At 43.9% G+C, this 15,647-nt stretch overlaps 1 protein-coding gene across 1 annotated transcript in view; it reads right to left on the reverse strand.

Moving 5' to 3' along the window:
• The window catches only part of LOC144528196 (polypeptide N-acetylgalactosaminyltransferase 10-like), a 117,039-nt gene that overhangs the window by 31,811 nt on the left and 69,581 nt on the right, over positions 1-15,647 (reverse strand). The window contains exons 5-7 of the mRNA XM_078266674.1: positions 7,154-7,339; positions 6,091-6,274; positions 3,052-3,169 (exon numbers count right to left, since the gene is read on the reverse strand). Coding sequence (XP_078122800.1) covers positions 3,052-3,169; positions 6,091-6,274; positions 7,154-7,339 — 488 coding nt within the window. The remainder of the gene's footprint in view (positions 1-3,051; positions 3,170-6,090; positions 6,275-7,153; positions 7,340-15,647) is intronic.

A 15,647-nucleotide genomic window follows, 5' to 3' on the forward strand; every position in this document is an offset into this window, starting at 1 on the left:
CTGCTTTCTATCTGAAGTCCAGCAGGGGGAGACTCCTTAAACCTGCATTCTATCTGAAGTCCAGCAGGGGGAGACTCCTTAAACCTGCATTTCTATCTGAAGTCCAGCAGGGGGAGACTCCTTAAACCTGCTTTCTATCTGAAGTCCAGCAGGGGGAGACTCCTTAAACCTGCATTCTATCTGAAGTCCAGCAGGGGGAGACTCCTTAAACCTGCATTCTATCTGAAGTCCAGCAGGGGGAGACTCCTTAAACCTGCATTCTATCTGAAGTCCAGCAGGGGGAGACTCCTTAAACCTGTTTTCTATCTGAAGTCCAGCAGGGGGAGACTCCTTAAACCCGTTTTCTATCTGAAGTCCAGCAGGGGGAGACTCCTTAAACCTGCTTTCTATCTGAAGTCCAGCAGGGGGAGACTCCTTAAACCTGCTTTCTATCTGAAGTCCAGCAGGGGGAGACTCCTTAAACCTGCTTTCTATCTGAAGTCCAGCAGGGGGAGACTCCTTAAACCTGCTTTCTATCTGAAGTGATCGGTTTCTGTAGAAGTCTATGAGAAAGTGACCCACTTCTCACTTGATTTATTACCTCAATAAACATTTTCATAATGAGTTTATGGTCTCAATCTCTAGTTCTAAGTCTTCTGCAACACAAAATGATGTTCATTTTTTTAATTATGGTCTCGTTGATTTTAAAATCGGCGATAAAGCAGGGGGTGTTTTAGGGCGTGGCTATGATGTGATTGCCAGTGAAAGTGTGTAACGTAACGTGGCTCCTCCCTCACTCCTCCCTCTCGTCTAAAATCGTCACATCCTCAACCAGGATGGCTGCGTCCGTAACGGCAAACTCAACGACTCATAGCAGATCTCCACGAACCAATGGGTGACGTCACACATGCTCTGTCCATTAATATTATACAGTCTATGGAGCGGTGCTAACGTTAGATAAAACAAAGCAATTTCCCCCAACCGTCATACCCTGTACAGGGAGCACCTGGTCATATCGTATAGCTCGCCGACTCCATTTTTTCCCCCATTCATTCAGAACACAAGGCAAAAATAAGAGTTTACGTGCAAAACGTAATGTGCAAAATAATAGTTTTTCTCGATTACGTTGTTTTTGTGATCGTTAGGAAACAACATCGTAATAGCAACCTGGGAAGCAACCTGCGCAGCCTGGGAAGGTGTGTATAACACAAACCTGTCCAATCAAATCAAACTGGCCAGCAGTGGCCTTTGTGCTTAATTGAGTGAGACGTCAAAAGCCCTTACTCATTCAGACCAGAATTCAATTATTGTGACGGGCCGTCCTGTCAAGAGCCCGCTGACGGATGCAGCAGGGCGGGGTGGGGGGGGGGGGTAACTAGGTCTTAACATGCTGGCCAAGTCAGAAGCAGTTATGGCTACGCAACGGAATAATTCATATTGAAGCAGCAGACAGAAGCATAATCTAATATGGTGTTCGGAGTATGATTAATGTGGAGAGTGAGTATGTTTAGCTCAAATGACTGAAACAAGAGTTGAAACAATAATGAGGAGAGTCTCATGGGCTTTTCTGTAGCTACTCAGTTACTGAGCTGTGGATGAACAAATTAAACATTAGGGAGAGACATATGGAACACACACTTTTCCTGCATTCAAAGCCAATTCAATGTCATAATATCGATGCTTTCTGATTAAACTTACGCCGACCTCACACCAAACAACTCTTCAGGTGATTCCACTGTCGCAGACTAATGTCCAATATCAGAATGGATCCCTGAGAGTCTTGCTAGAGTCGGGGCGCTCCGTCATCTCCATCGTTGGGTGTAAGGTCATAAAACTCAGTCCCAGTCAGTCTTTTCCCGTCTTGACGTTCAGACAAAATCAAATATGTTTGATATTATCTAAGTTTGAAGTCTTGGTAGTGAAGTTAAATCATGTCAACATTGTCAACAACCAATGGGTGCGCTCCCTCCAGCACCAAACAGGAAGCAGCCAACGACTAGAGCCAGTGGTGTTTATGGTTCCTATGGCGCCACGCTAAGCTAAACGCTAAAGAGAGAAAGTTGCTGATTTTCAACCCTTCTGAAGCGAGTCATCCAACGGGAGTTTTACCGGTGGATAAACACAGACCTCCGGGTACTGGAGACATTCATCTGCATGTACGGCAGAACAGGAACATCTGCAAACCGTCCCTTAAGTTACCAGCTAACGCTAGCAGTAGCTAGTTAGCTTGGTTACATCTTTTCATAGTCTCCAGACTTTAGTCTTTTCAACGTCTGTTCAAAGTTTTCTAGTGTCTGGTCGGCATTAGCTCAAAATGAGTCATTGCGCGTTAAATAGTAGGATATATGATAGAAACTGGGAGAGATGCATCATGGGCACAATGATCCAACAACTGTTGAAACCCTGCCAGTCCCATTCTGTCATCTACTCTAAATAAAACTGCTGAGAAACAACATCGGAGCCTTCTGAGTAGGGCTGGGGCAGGGCTAGTCTGGATCGACCGGAGTTCATTTCCAGGACAATCGCCAGATGGTCCGGCGATTATCAGAGGTCAGCCTCTGAAATATGAAGTTTTCCCCGCTCTTTTCTGTTTTGTAGCATATTAAACTGAATATCTTTGGGTTTTGGAGAAAACGAGACATTTAAAAGACGTCACGTTGGACTTTGAGAAACGTGGATGGTTATTTTCGATTTTCTGACGTTTGAACGAGAAAATATTTGGCAGACTAATCTGGCTGACGACGGAAATAATCGTAATAAGCTGCAGCCCTACACAGATATTAAATACACAGCCAAAGGTGTTCAAAATCAAATCAATCAATCAATCGAAACTCTGGTCTCAAAACATCTGGCCAAAGGACTACCGTTGAAAATTAGCAGGCTGGCTAACACTGGCACATTTACAGAAATGTTGATTTACATGATGATGTTGTTCTTATATTTTCTATGCTGTATTCTGATAAAATGTAACCTGACTGATTACTGGCCCCCCTGTGCCACCCCACTTAAAAAATCCTAAAAATCGCTACTGGCAGTGCACTGTAAGGTGCCGGCGTGTTTCATTTGTCTCACCTTGAAGGAGATCTCGTACTGCTCTCCTCCCCAGATCTCCAGACCCGTGTCATATCCCCCGAGCTCCCAGAACCACTTCCTGTCCACGGCAAACAGTCCACCTGCCATCACGGGAGACCTGCAGGACACACACAAACACACAGTCACGCACAAGTAGGGACAAAGGGTAACAGCCCCCCCGATAATCAAAACAGCGCTTAAGTATTTGTTCCTTTTCAATGTTTTTTTTCACGTTTTTGTTCAAAGTTTTTGTCGCCTTTGTATTTCATAGTTACTGGTTTTCGTGAGATCGTTTATAGATCTCAATAATTCCGAGCGCACTTGAAGGCAGCTTCAAGAAAAGAGAAAGAAAAGAGATGGAGGGACTGGGCAAACTCCTGGGCAGTTCAGTGCTTGTGTTTGGTGTTTTATGGTCTGGCTAGTCCACACAGCCTTTCAGGATGGGAGAAAAACGTGCTCTGGCTTACTGGCATTTCTTTAAACCAATCACAATCGTCTTGGGCGGATGCCAACAGAAATAGCGATAGTTGGTCAAACAGTGAGCCTCTGTTCCAAACCAGACGAACACACTTGATTTAAAATGGTAATGCAGCGACACAGAGTCCCCGCTCACACGGCTGCTGCTCTGTTGCTTAGCAACTACTTTGTTTAGCTGGTGTTCAGGGACTGCTTTTTTGGGGACAGGTTGGTTTTCTGGAAGCCATTTCAATTGACTTTATTCATATAAAAATGATATATATTAGGGCTGTCAATCGATTCAAATTAAATCGCATGAACGTCCATAGTTAACTCGCGATTACTCGCAAATTAATCACACATTTTTATCCGTTCTAAATGTACTTAATAAGGGGTATTTTTTACGTTTTTATTACTCAAGTGCCATTTGAGGCTACATTTACATTGCCACGTTCTGGTAGTAGTAGCCGGTAGTTGCCATGGTAACGTTCGTAGCTTTAGTCTCAGAGAACGAGACGGCGTGACCGATAAGACCCAATCAGGAGGAGAAACGTTGGCGTCAGTGTCGGTGTTGCCAAAGGTCTCCGGTTTAGAGGCTCGGAAACGCCAGAGCAGGGGGAATGAGAGGGGGACACGCCAGAGCAGGGGGAATGAGAGGGGGACACGCCAGAGCAGGGGGAACGAGAGGGGGAAACACCAGAGCAGGGGGAATGAGAGGGGGGACACGCCAGAGCAGGGGGAATGAGAGGGGGAAAGGCCACAGTATGTATATATATATATATATATATATATATATATATATATATATATATATATATATATACATACATACATACATACACACACACACACTAGGCCTGGGCAATAATTCAATATGATAATCATCTTTCAATTGAATCATATCGTGAGTAATCATATATCGAGATATCGTGACATAAAATTACCTTAATAATTGATTGATAAATTGATAATAACAATCACATACTAACTCCATTTTTCTCAGAAAATCTGTTGTGAAAACATTTTGAGGGGATATCATTTGAAGACTGGTAGATTTGTTTTAACATCACACTGTTTTTGTGCATACACGTAAACATAGTCCGTATATACTGGAGCTGAACATTGTTTTATTTCTCATCGTAGAAAATCCCTACAATATTGTCACGATATCGATGTATTTGATCAAGAATATTGGGATATTCTCCATGTCGCCCAGCCCTAATATATGTGTGTATATATATATATATATATATATATGTGTGTATATATATATATATATATATATATATATATATATATACACATACATACATACATACATACATACATACACACACACACACATTATATTCTGAGCAACTATATTACATATTCTTAAATAAAAACACTAAGTAGCTTAACAGTGCCAAATGTTGACAAAACAACTCAAGACAAGATTAATGGCTTATGTCTGGAAAAAGGCTATTACTCTCTGGTTAGATTTGTACTCTTAATCACGTTTCTTTTGATAAGAAGTTCTTGATTTAAACCATCATTTTGAGTTGTTATAGGTCTGCTTGTGTTTTGACAACATTTGCCCGGAGCGGGTATCAGTTTCCAAAATCCCCTGCTGGTCTTCCTTAGTCACTGTTCCTTGGCAAGTGTCTAACTGAAACTGAAGGTAAAAAAAAAGAAAGAAAAAAAGATGGAACTCAGTGTGCCATGAATATTCCGACTAACAATCTAGATTTAATTAGAAAAGCTCCAGTTGATATTGTCCATTTCAGTCCATTGACCTTAGAGGAGAAAGGCCTGAGCTTATTGCTGAATGAAACATTGAAGCCCAAAGGAGGGATATGAGAGAGAGACGAAGAGAAAGAAAAGAAAGACAGAGAGGTAACGGCATTGACAAAAGAGACAGGGATGGAAGCATGAGAATGGGAATAAAATCATTCTCTCACACACACACACACACGCACACCTATAATATGGATTTTTTTCCATCCCGGTGTGCCTCATTCTCCGCTGCTGCAATGTCAATCAGAATGAAAATGAAAATCTTTGCGACTCAAATTGGATTTGCACTGATGAAGGTCATTTCATTGGGCAAGAAGAGCAGACTAATTCACGAAATGAGGATTGATTCGGATTGTTCCGCAGCCCATTTCTTCTCCTTCGGACTCTTATCTTCCTGCAGCACAGCTGCGCTTGCCTGATGATACCTACTGTATTTCCCAGGACGCCCAAAGAGTCTTTGGCATCCAGACACGGAGAAATGTTGTCTGACTAATCCCTCAAGGCTCACAAATGGAGTGCCTGGCATCACACACAGAGCTATTATGGCCTTACAAATAACAAAATGTGTCTCTGGGGTAGAGTTTATTTATTCCGGCATTCACAAACTTAAAGGTTACCTGCCGTCAAAACGCTACTTGTCGAGGAAGGACACTGGGGTGGAAAGTTATCGCTTGGGCTGCCATTTCACAGTTTAAACCAAAATACTCTAAATGAGTCCCAGTTTAGTTCCTGCCTGGAAGGAGACGTTGGGGGCTTGAAACACCAAAATCCTCCTGCAAATATCAAATATGGGATAGAATAACTCACTCGAAGGGCTCACTGGAGTCGTCCTTCTGCAGCTCCGGGGGGATGGGTATCCGTTTGTAGTACATCTCCCAGTCAAACGCCCCTCGCATGGCGTCCCCCGCCTGCGTCTCGTAGCCAAAGTTGTCGTGGTCGATCACGTCGATCATCGGACACACGATGGTCTTCCTGTTCTGGGCGATTCGGTCTGAGGGACACAGGAGGGAACGGTTAATGGCAACAGATGGCATAGAGAAGTCGTTCCAAAAAAAGCATTGGGCGCGACTCGTCTTCACAGACTGCAGCTTGGAGCAGTTCAGCCAAAGCACGATGTTCCCTTCTCAGTCTCAGGTTTTTTTTTAGAGCCCTGCAGAGGCACAGGAAAAGTCTCCAGTGATTCACAGGAAGAGACAAATCAAAGACTTGGGAAAAGTTAAAGGAACCTGCCGACTTATTGGGACTTTGTCTTATTCCCCGTATCCCCCAGAGTTAGATAAGTCCAGACATACCCTTCTCATCTCCGTGCGTGTGCTCCATCTAGCCTACCGCTCCCAATAAGTGACCAAATAACGCCAACATGTTACTATTTACGTTGTGATTTGTATAGTCGCAGCGTGTACAAATAACAAGGTCACATGAGACACAGCCATCTTCTAACCGTGTACATACTGGGAACTATATTCTCAGAAGGCGAAGCACTGCTACTTGGGCGGAGTGATTTGCTCGCAGCACCTGAGGAGCCCCGTGGTGAGGAGCAGAGAGCAACAACGGGGCTTTTCAGGTGTTGCGCTAATCACTCCGCCCAAGTAGCAGCGCTACGACACACACGGAGATGAGAAGGGTATGTCTGGACTTATCCAACTCTGGGGGGGATACGGGGAATAAGACAAAGTCCCAATGAGTCGGCGTGTTCCTTTAAGACAAAAGTATCTTTGGGAAGCCGGAAAGTTCATTTTTTTATTTTTCTATCGTGTCCTTGTAAATCAAGTCGGATTTTGTTTTGCATTCCTGACCGCCAGGTTGGGAAGCGCCGCGTGTTTTATTTGCTTGGTTGACGGGTGCGGTGTGATGTGCGTTAGTTTCTCACCCAGCAGTGGAGGCAGCCAGTTGACGTTGGCCTCGCAGTGGGAGTCCAGGAAGGTGATGACTTCTCCTCTAGCGGCGCCGGCTCCCAGCAGACGAGTCCTGATCAGCCCCTCCCTCTTCTTGGTCCTCAGGATGCGAACCTTCGGCAAGCGCATCATGTACTCCTCCAGCGCCGCCTTCAGGTGCTCTGCAGAGATGGAGACGGAGACGGACGTAACCCAAATGGTGAATGCACCCGTGTGTTATAAACGGTATTGACGTCGCCGAAAGAGCACGACAGGTTCAGACCCCTTATCACCGTGCGCACACTTTAGGTAAGTCAGGCCGTAGTGACATGAAAGAGCACTGCTTCGGAACGCTGTCCAGAGATGACAAAACCTCACGACCACGCGCTTTTGTACAAGCGATCAAAAGAAAAGTAAACCGGTAGCAGTCACCATCGAACTAGACATCTGCCGATGCCACATGCTCCACACTGAAATGTTTCCCTGGAGGCCTCGGCCACACACTCACCCATACTGGGAAATAAAACATTTCACTTACTTTTCTGCACTCACACACTTTTTAAAAATATCTTTACTGTAGTCATTAGACCAAATGTTACCCTAAAGAGAAAGAATCCAGAGTGTGAGGAATGAAATTAAAGTGCGGTCATAAAGCCTTTTGGCAAAAGAGAAATGAATGGACTGCTCCACTCGACGTCAGCCCCCTCCCCCCCCCCTTGTCTTTTTTTCCCCCCCTCCTCACTATCTTCATGCATTTCTCTGAATTTGTTAATGTACTTGTTCGTCTGTTTATTTTTTTGTCTTTTGGATGTTGTGCGCCCTTGCTGGTGTGTGTCTGTCTGTGTGTATGGGTCTGTGTCTGTCCCCGTCTGGTTTGGACCTGATCTGGGTTGGGTTGTGGGTGGGTGGGGGATTTGGGGGGAGCATGCTTCTACCAAGATCTAATAATGCTGCTGATTGGCTATCTATCGTTTAGGAACCGGTATCGAAGTCACAGTATCGGTATTGAACATTTTTTTAACGATACGAAGGCCTACTCAACAGAGAGGAAGATGTCAGCCAAATGTCCAGCTTCTTCTGCTAAAACCGCACCTACTATGCTAAGATTTACTGGACGGTGAAACGATGTAGAGATACAGAAAGAAAGAAAAGTCAAAGCAAGAATTGAAAGAAAGCGTTAATCAATCAAAGAGTGGGCTGAAACAAACACGTTTATCTCCAATCTTTTCCCAAGAGCTGCCTTGGAAAGAAATCAATCCTGTCCTAAATGGAGCCTGTAAATCTTTCTGCTCAAACGTCAAGCCAGTTCTGACAGGTCAATAAAAAAAAATTTGCAGCCAGACTCAAGGCCATGTTTCATCCTGTCTACTGTTTCCAAAGCTGGGACAGAAAAACACAATGAAAGAGGTCAACTACGGCCCAGCAGTTCTTCTATCTATCTAATGGCTGCAGTGGTTTAAACACTTGAAACTTTTCAGGAGTAAACTGTAACTGTGATAAGGCCATCATTTAAAAAGCTAATATAAAACATTATAGTTTGGTAAAAGGACAGCAAGTCTCCAGTTATCTCCCTCTCTCTCCCTCTCATCCCATATATCATCGCCCTGATTTTCAGTCTGTGTTGAATTTCATTTGCATTTAATGCATGATTGGAGGAAGTCTCGATAAAATACCATATGGCGCAAACCAACTGGCCAAGAATGGTTCATGATGCCATGTTGTCCACCATTGGTACACACACAACTACAGCTGTTCATATACCGATACCAGTATCGGAAAATGCTGGATTCCCTATATATATATATATATATATATATATATACATACAAATTTTCCCAGAAATCATTCATTCTTTGGCACTCTGAAACAGTAACCAGAGATGGTTTAAAACCGAGACGCCCCAACAACGTAGTTTTCTGTCTCCGTGTCCCGTGGGCTCCTCCACGGCCACGCCCCTTTAGGAGACTCGCAGCAGGTCCTGAGTGTGTTGATTCCAACGGGGGAAGTGAACGTGAACACAGATTATGATGACCAAAGTAAACATTGGAGCCGTTCTTCACAAGCCACATATCTCCAGAACATTCCGACACTAAAATGGCATTTTTCAGACGGACACATCAGGAGAAAATTAACTTTGCTGCCGCTAGGGTGCGTCTAGATTTCTAGGCTAGTCAAACTACATAGTTAAAAAAAAAAAAGTTTAATGGCGGTAATCCTCGGTCTGTATTTGTTCATGTTTTACAAATAGTTTAACCTGAGCCAGGCCGTACAACAAGGAGAGCAATCGCATCGCGTCCACACAGGGAAAGTAGTATACAGCCATTATAATAATAATTAATACATTGTGGTTTTGGATCAGTACTCAGTAATCTGCAAGTTCAGGTTCATCAGAAACATTACGGGGGAAGGAAAAATGGTATCAAAACATCTCTACCAACAGCAGACGTATGTGACAAGTGTATCTCCACCAGAGTGACATGACGCAGCAGTGTTTTTTATCAGTCTGTCTCCTGCACCACAAACTGTTTGGTTTTAACCAAAGCTGTTGTTTACAGTGACTCTGCAGACGCTCGCGCTCCATCGCACATGCTGTGTGCAGGGTTATTTGTTTTTACAATATCCATTATCTACATCATTACCCCACAAATTACAAAAGGTAAGGTGCCGCTGCTATTTCATATTTGCATCATCCACAAACAGCCAGGGTTGCTCCAAAACTATTAAAACAGACATGAAAGAGTTGCGTGTGTAGATCATTCCCGTCAGCTTCACCAACAGCACTGCTGAGGTGTTTTTCATCATTCCTGGACCACTGTGTATGAAGCTGGATGCGTTATAGCCCTGTGGATACACAGACTTATCTAGGGCTGGGTATTGAACTTTAATACTTTTTGGGGGGAAGCAACCATGACGTGGTCCACTGTCCAGAAGAGTAACAGAAACTGTAATGCCAGACTGATCTCAATAAGTGGCGTATGTTCGTATGCCATTATTGGCGCGTTATCAAGACGCATAATCGCTTTTCAGCGTGTTTATCAACGCCGTTTGGCCTCCGTTGACTTACATTATCTTGCGAATGCGTGTCAATTTACGCCGTAGCGGATAGTATGAAAGCCCGAAAATCTGCACAGGGAGGTCGGTTGGGGGGGGTGGATGGGTCAAACACAGGACTTTCACCCAGGAGACCGGGCATCGTGTCCCGCGTCACGTTTCCTAAACCCAACCGTCGTACAATAACACGCCACTCGGCTTTAGAAAGTGGCGTGTATGTTTACGCGAAGTCATGATCACGTTGGTAATGCCGACCTTGTCATGCCGCTTTTCAAGTGATTCCACTGTCGCAGACTAATTTCCCATATCTGAATGAAATCCTGAGAGTTGCTAGAGCTGGGGCGCTCCCGTCGTCTCCATCGTTTGGCGTAAAGTAGGGCTGTCAAACGATTACATTTTCTTAATCGCATGTTTTATCACATGATTAAAATTCTATTATTTTGCATTTCAGAACAGTTTTTAAGTCCATATTAACAATGGAAAGCCGTTCTTACCAGAGGATCTTGATTGGGAATCAAATGAATGCAAAGAAAGTGACTTTATGAACTTGATTTTAAGATTTGCATTTGTTTATTATATATTTAATCTAGTCACACATTTGAATCTAGAGTCAATATTAGGGTTGGGTATTGTTTGGTTTGGATACCGGTGCTAAAGCGGTACTTTCAACACGGTACCGGTGCCTTAACGGTGCCTGAACCGATTAAAAAAAGACATTAAAGAACGGCTTGTTTATTGCTAAGGCCATATGGTCAAAATGAAATGTTTAATAATAATGTAATAACTATAACAATAACTTATTTCAATAGCTGTTGAACGACAAAAACAACCACCAGATGGGAAAAGGGCATTTAACAACAACTTTGAATGCACCACGAGGCTGTAAATTACCAGTTTCATTGAATGCACCGTCTGTGTTTTTCTGACAACAGCAGCTGCAGATTGTTACATCCCGGTGTTGAATCCTCTACAGTAAAACACAGTCACACTTTACACCGTTTAGCGTTAGCTGTCAGCATTTTAACCGGGTTTAATCCAGCTACTAGCTAGCGGTAGGCTAACGTTAGCTGCTGTCGAGTGTAGTGTTAACTAGCAGCGATGTTTCTGTTTCCTGTAACGTCTGTTTCAGAGCATCAGAGAGAAGAGCAGGCATATCAGTGGCACCAGAATGAGGCACCGAAATCCGCGTTGCTATTCCTGCAGCAGCAGGATGTGTTAGGAGGAAGTGCGGCAAAATAGTAGCCTGTCAGGCACGACACAAAGCCGAGCGAAGTGAAAATAAATTAATAAATGGCGGCATGCGATTAATACGATAGAAAAAAAAAATGAACGCATTATGCTCGGCCCTTAATCGCATCGCGATTAACGCGTTAATGCTGACAGCCCTGGTGTAAAGTCATGAAACTCAGTCTGGACATTCAGAGAAAATGAAACATGTTTGATGTTATCGTAAGTTTTAAGTCTTGGTAGTGAAGTTAAATCATGTGAACACTGTCAGCACCAAACAGGATGCAACGACTACAGACAGTGTTGTTAACGGTCATCCAGCGGGAGTTTTACCGGCGGATAGACGCGTGACATTCACCTACAGAAAATCTGTACACTTTCCCTCAAGTTACCAGCTAACGCTAGCGGCAGCTAGCTAGCTTGATTACATTTTTCAAAACGAATGTAGTTGTAGCGTTGTAATGCGTGACCCTGCAAGAGCCCCAGTCTTTACGTATTATGACATGTCTTTAACGTTAGATGTGAGACGGTGTCAGACTTTAGTCTTCCAGCAAGTCTGTTCAAAGTCTCTAGTGTCTGGTCGGCCAACAGTATCAAAGGCTGGCTTTAAATGCCTGGTCAGATTCTTTCATCGCATAGTTCCTCATTTAAGCCAAATTTGGACTATATTATAGGGTACATACTTCTCCTGCAGCTTATGTTGTATACAGTACACTAACATTTGGAGGTCTATTTTGTTCAATGAAAAACTGGAGCCGTTTTGGAAATATGTTTTTATTAGTCAAAGTAGAGTATACGCAGCCCTACACCCGTTAGCATAAATGTGTATCTCCGTGTGTACTTCGTCCACAGCAATCCCACCAATCGGTCCCAAAACGTCCCAGTTAGAGAGGAAATTTCGTAATCACATTCTTTGTAAATCCTTATAATCACTCCCCCGAAAGAACCAAGCAGGCCTGTCTTGTTGCATGATTCAAAATGTCTTAAAAAGTTGACATTTTCAGCGTGTAGCTCGCTAGCTCGAAGGTTGTTGCTGTCGTTTCCCGTAGCGGAGGGATTTTGAGAACGGCAACACACAGAGAGCGCAAGGTGAGGGGCAAATTCCTCTTCAAAGTCATGTCAGACAGTTTGGAAGTGGCCTCGTTTTCAAATCCTGTGCGATTGCTTTGAAATGCTGATATGACGGTCAGGAGATGATGCCATGCGTTAACCGGTGTCCAATTCTTCTTCTTGACCAAAACACACACACACACACATTTTCCCTAGCAGCAACCCCTTTTGTGAAATGCAATGGAAGCCATCACCCTGTAGCCCAATTCTGATACAAAAAGACTTTTCTGCAACGTCGACACAAGAAAAGTAAAGCCTCACAAAAAGGGCCGTTATTTGCAGAATACAGGCAGACATTAATAAAATATCGCCTCTGTCGGTGTTCCTCATCGATAGCAGGTCTTACAAATGGGCCACTGTCATTGAGGAACCCCCCCCTCCGACACAACCACTAATTGGATTCTGAATATCAGAGGAGAGGACGGAGGAAAGGGGGCAGTCCTTTCAAACCTTCACAGGATAAACTGCAGCTGTTAAAATGACAGACGGAATCTCTTCATCTCTGCACTCTTGTTGTCTCCTTCCTGCTTCATACTTGCTTTCATATTTTTTTTTTTTTTTGCCCCACCTTTAGTTCCTTTCTCTTCATCTCCCCTCCATCATTCGGCTCGTTTGATGCCGTTTGGCAGCGGCCGCCTCTCGGGGCGGCGCTGCTGATTCCGACCGACAGCTCAGACACTGAAGACAGCACGACCGGCAGGTCCTCAGATCTGTCTCTCCCACTCTCTCCATCCATCTTTATTTCCTTTCTCTCTTCTGTGATTTCGTCTTTAATGAACCCGAGAAAATGACAGCCCCCATCTCGCCAAGTCAAACGGCAGCAAGAGTGTTTGGGCAAGACCAGATCTGACGAGACACTATTAAAGCAGAGCAAACCGAATTAGAACAGGGGAAGTAATCAAGACCAGACTGAGGAGTGCTGTCTATCAAACTGTCTCAAAGGTCCCTGCTGGTTAATCCTGAAAGCTCTGTTTAGGATGCAGCCTGCCTGAAGGGCTCGCGCTCAAATAAACCTGTTACATGTGTTTCAGCTACAGCCAAAGGCTTTGCTTTAAAGCCAAGTGAGGAATTAATAATTAACCAAAGAGAACATCGAATCTCCTTGTGACATTAACATACAGTGCCGTAAAATAAGTACACCAACACATTTGAAATAAACCAATGACGTTGAGGGGAAAAGTCCTGACTTGCAGCTTTGATTTGAGTGTTTACACATATATCAAATGGATAACGGGGGCACTGCAGCCCTTTAATAGTCCCCCAATTTTAGAGGATATACAGTTATTAGTTATACATTGTTGTTATAATATAAGCACTGGACTTTGCAGCTGGGGAATATATTGATATTATATCGACATCGATATATGAGGCTAGATATCGTCTTCAATTTTGGATATCGTAATATGACACATGTGCTGTCTTTGACTGGCTTTAAAGGCTGCGTTACAGTTCAGTGATGTCATTTTCTGAACTTACAAGACTAACTATTATTCACATTATTTGCCTTTACCCACTTAGTCATTGTATCCACATTCTGATTGATGATTTATAAAAATGACCATAGTGTAAATATTTTGTGAAAGCACCAATAGATCCAATACAACATCGCCGCAATATCATCGCATTGCAAGTATTTGGTCATCGGGGCCCAGCTGTAGCTGCAGCCCCGATCTAAATATTATATATTAAATCATCTCAGAATGAAAATGTGCTGCAGGGTTTGACTCTGAAATGGAGGCTGAAAGGGCTCCATAGGGTTGCTGCCACCTTTAGAGGAAAGGGCGATGACTTCACCTTCATAATGCGACAATAAATCAGCCCAGTAGCCATTAACCAGTAGGAGATTGATTCAGGCTACACTTTTGCACCTAATAGGAATGATTCTGACGTAACCTTCCTAATGACAGCCAGGGAGATTAAACAATAAACCCTTGCATCGCAAGTACAGCCCATTCAGCGAAAGGAGACGGGGGTGAGAAAGGTTACCGCGTCTAATTATGAACGGTTAATTTGACCTGGATAAATTGGAATACGGCTCCTCCGGTTTATTGAAGACTGGCGAGGCCATAAATCACCGTAATGAGAGCAGGTTGTCGTCTGCAAACACATTAGTCATTATTAGAATGTGAAGTCCGGGACATGAGGGCTCAGACATCATCGATGCCTGGGTCACCGCCGTAGACCCTGTTTAACACAGCAGCCGAACATCCGCTGCCCTCCATCTGCTTCTGCAGCAGGAATGCGTTGCATTTTCCTCTGAGCCATTAATTTGAGTTCAGTCACAAACACCAGGCACTAAGCAAACAAGAAGGCATCACGCAGCGAGGCCAGCTGTGCGCCACAAGTATTCGAGGAAAATATAGCCTATGCATTTGATGACAATTTACCATAGTCAGATTGTTTATTTTTTGGTTCAGAAACCAGGTGCATAAACCATCACATGCATGCTCTGGGTTTTCCCTACCTTCCACTGTCGCAGACAAATTTCCAATATCGGAATGAGATCCTGAGAGTCTTGCTAGAGTCGGGGCGCTCCCGTCGTCTCCATCGTTTGGTGTGAGGTGGTCATAAAAATCTCACGGAAAGAAATGGACTGGAATGTGTGAATCTATTAGACGCATCGGCCATAAAAAGGAGTAGTTTGAAAGTAACCGTTCCGCTGAAACAGATGGGCCTGGACTGCGTGAGGACAAAAAAACGTATAAAAGGAGGAGTTATTCTGATAGTTCGCCGAGAACCCTTGGCGCATACATTTGGTGCATGTCAACTGTTCGCCCTTTCGTGAAAGTTTGTTGTGTGAATAAAGCTGCATTAGTCTGAACTCATTGTACTCAGCATTTGTTAAAGTCTTCATCTCATTTCCAGATTTTGCCCGATATCACCAGCCAGTCTTGTTCCCCGTCTGGATGGTCCGACAAAATCAAACGTGTTTGATGTAACCGTAAGTTTGAAGTCTTGGTAGTGAGCACTGTCCACAACCAATGGGTGTGCTCCCTCCAGCACCAAACAGGAAGCAGCAAAGAGCCAGTGTCGCGAGTCATCCAACGGGAGTTTTACCGGTGGATAAACGCAGACCTCCGGGTACTGGAGACATTCATGTGC

This window comes from Sander vitreus, chromosome 13, assembly GCF_031162955.1.
Source record: "Sander vitreus isolate 19-12246 chromosome 13, sanVit1, whole genome shotgun sequence".
NCBI lineage: Eukaryota > Metazoa > Chordata > Actinopteri > Perciformes > Percidae > Sander > Sander vitreus.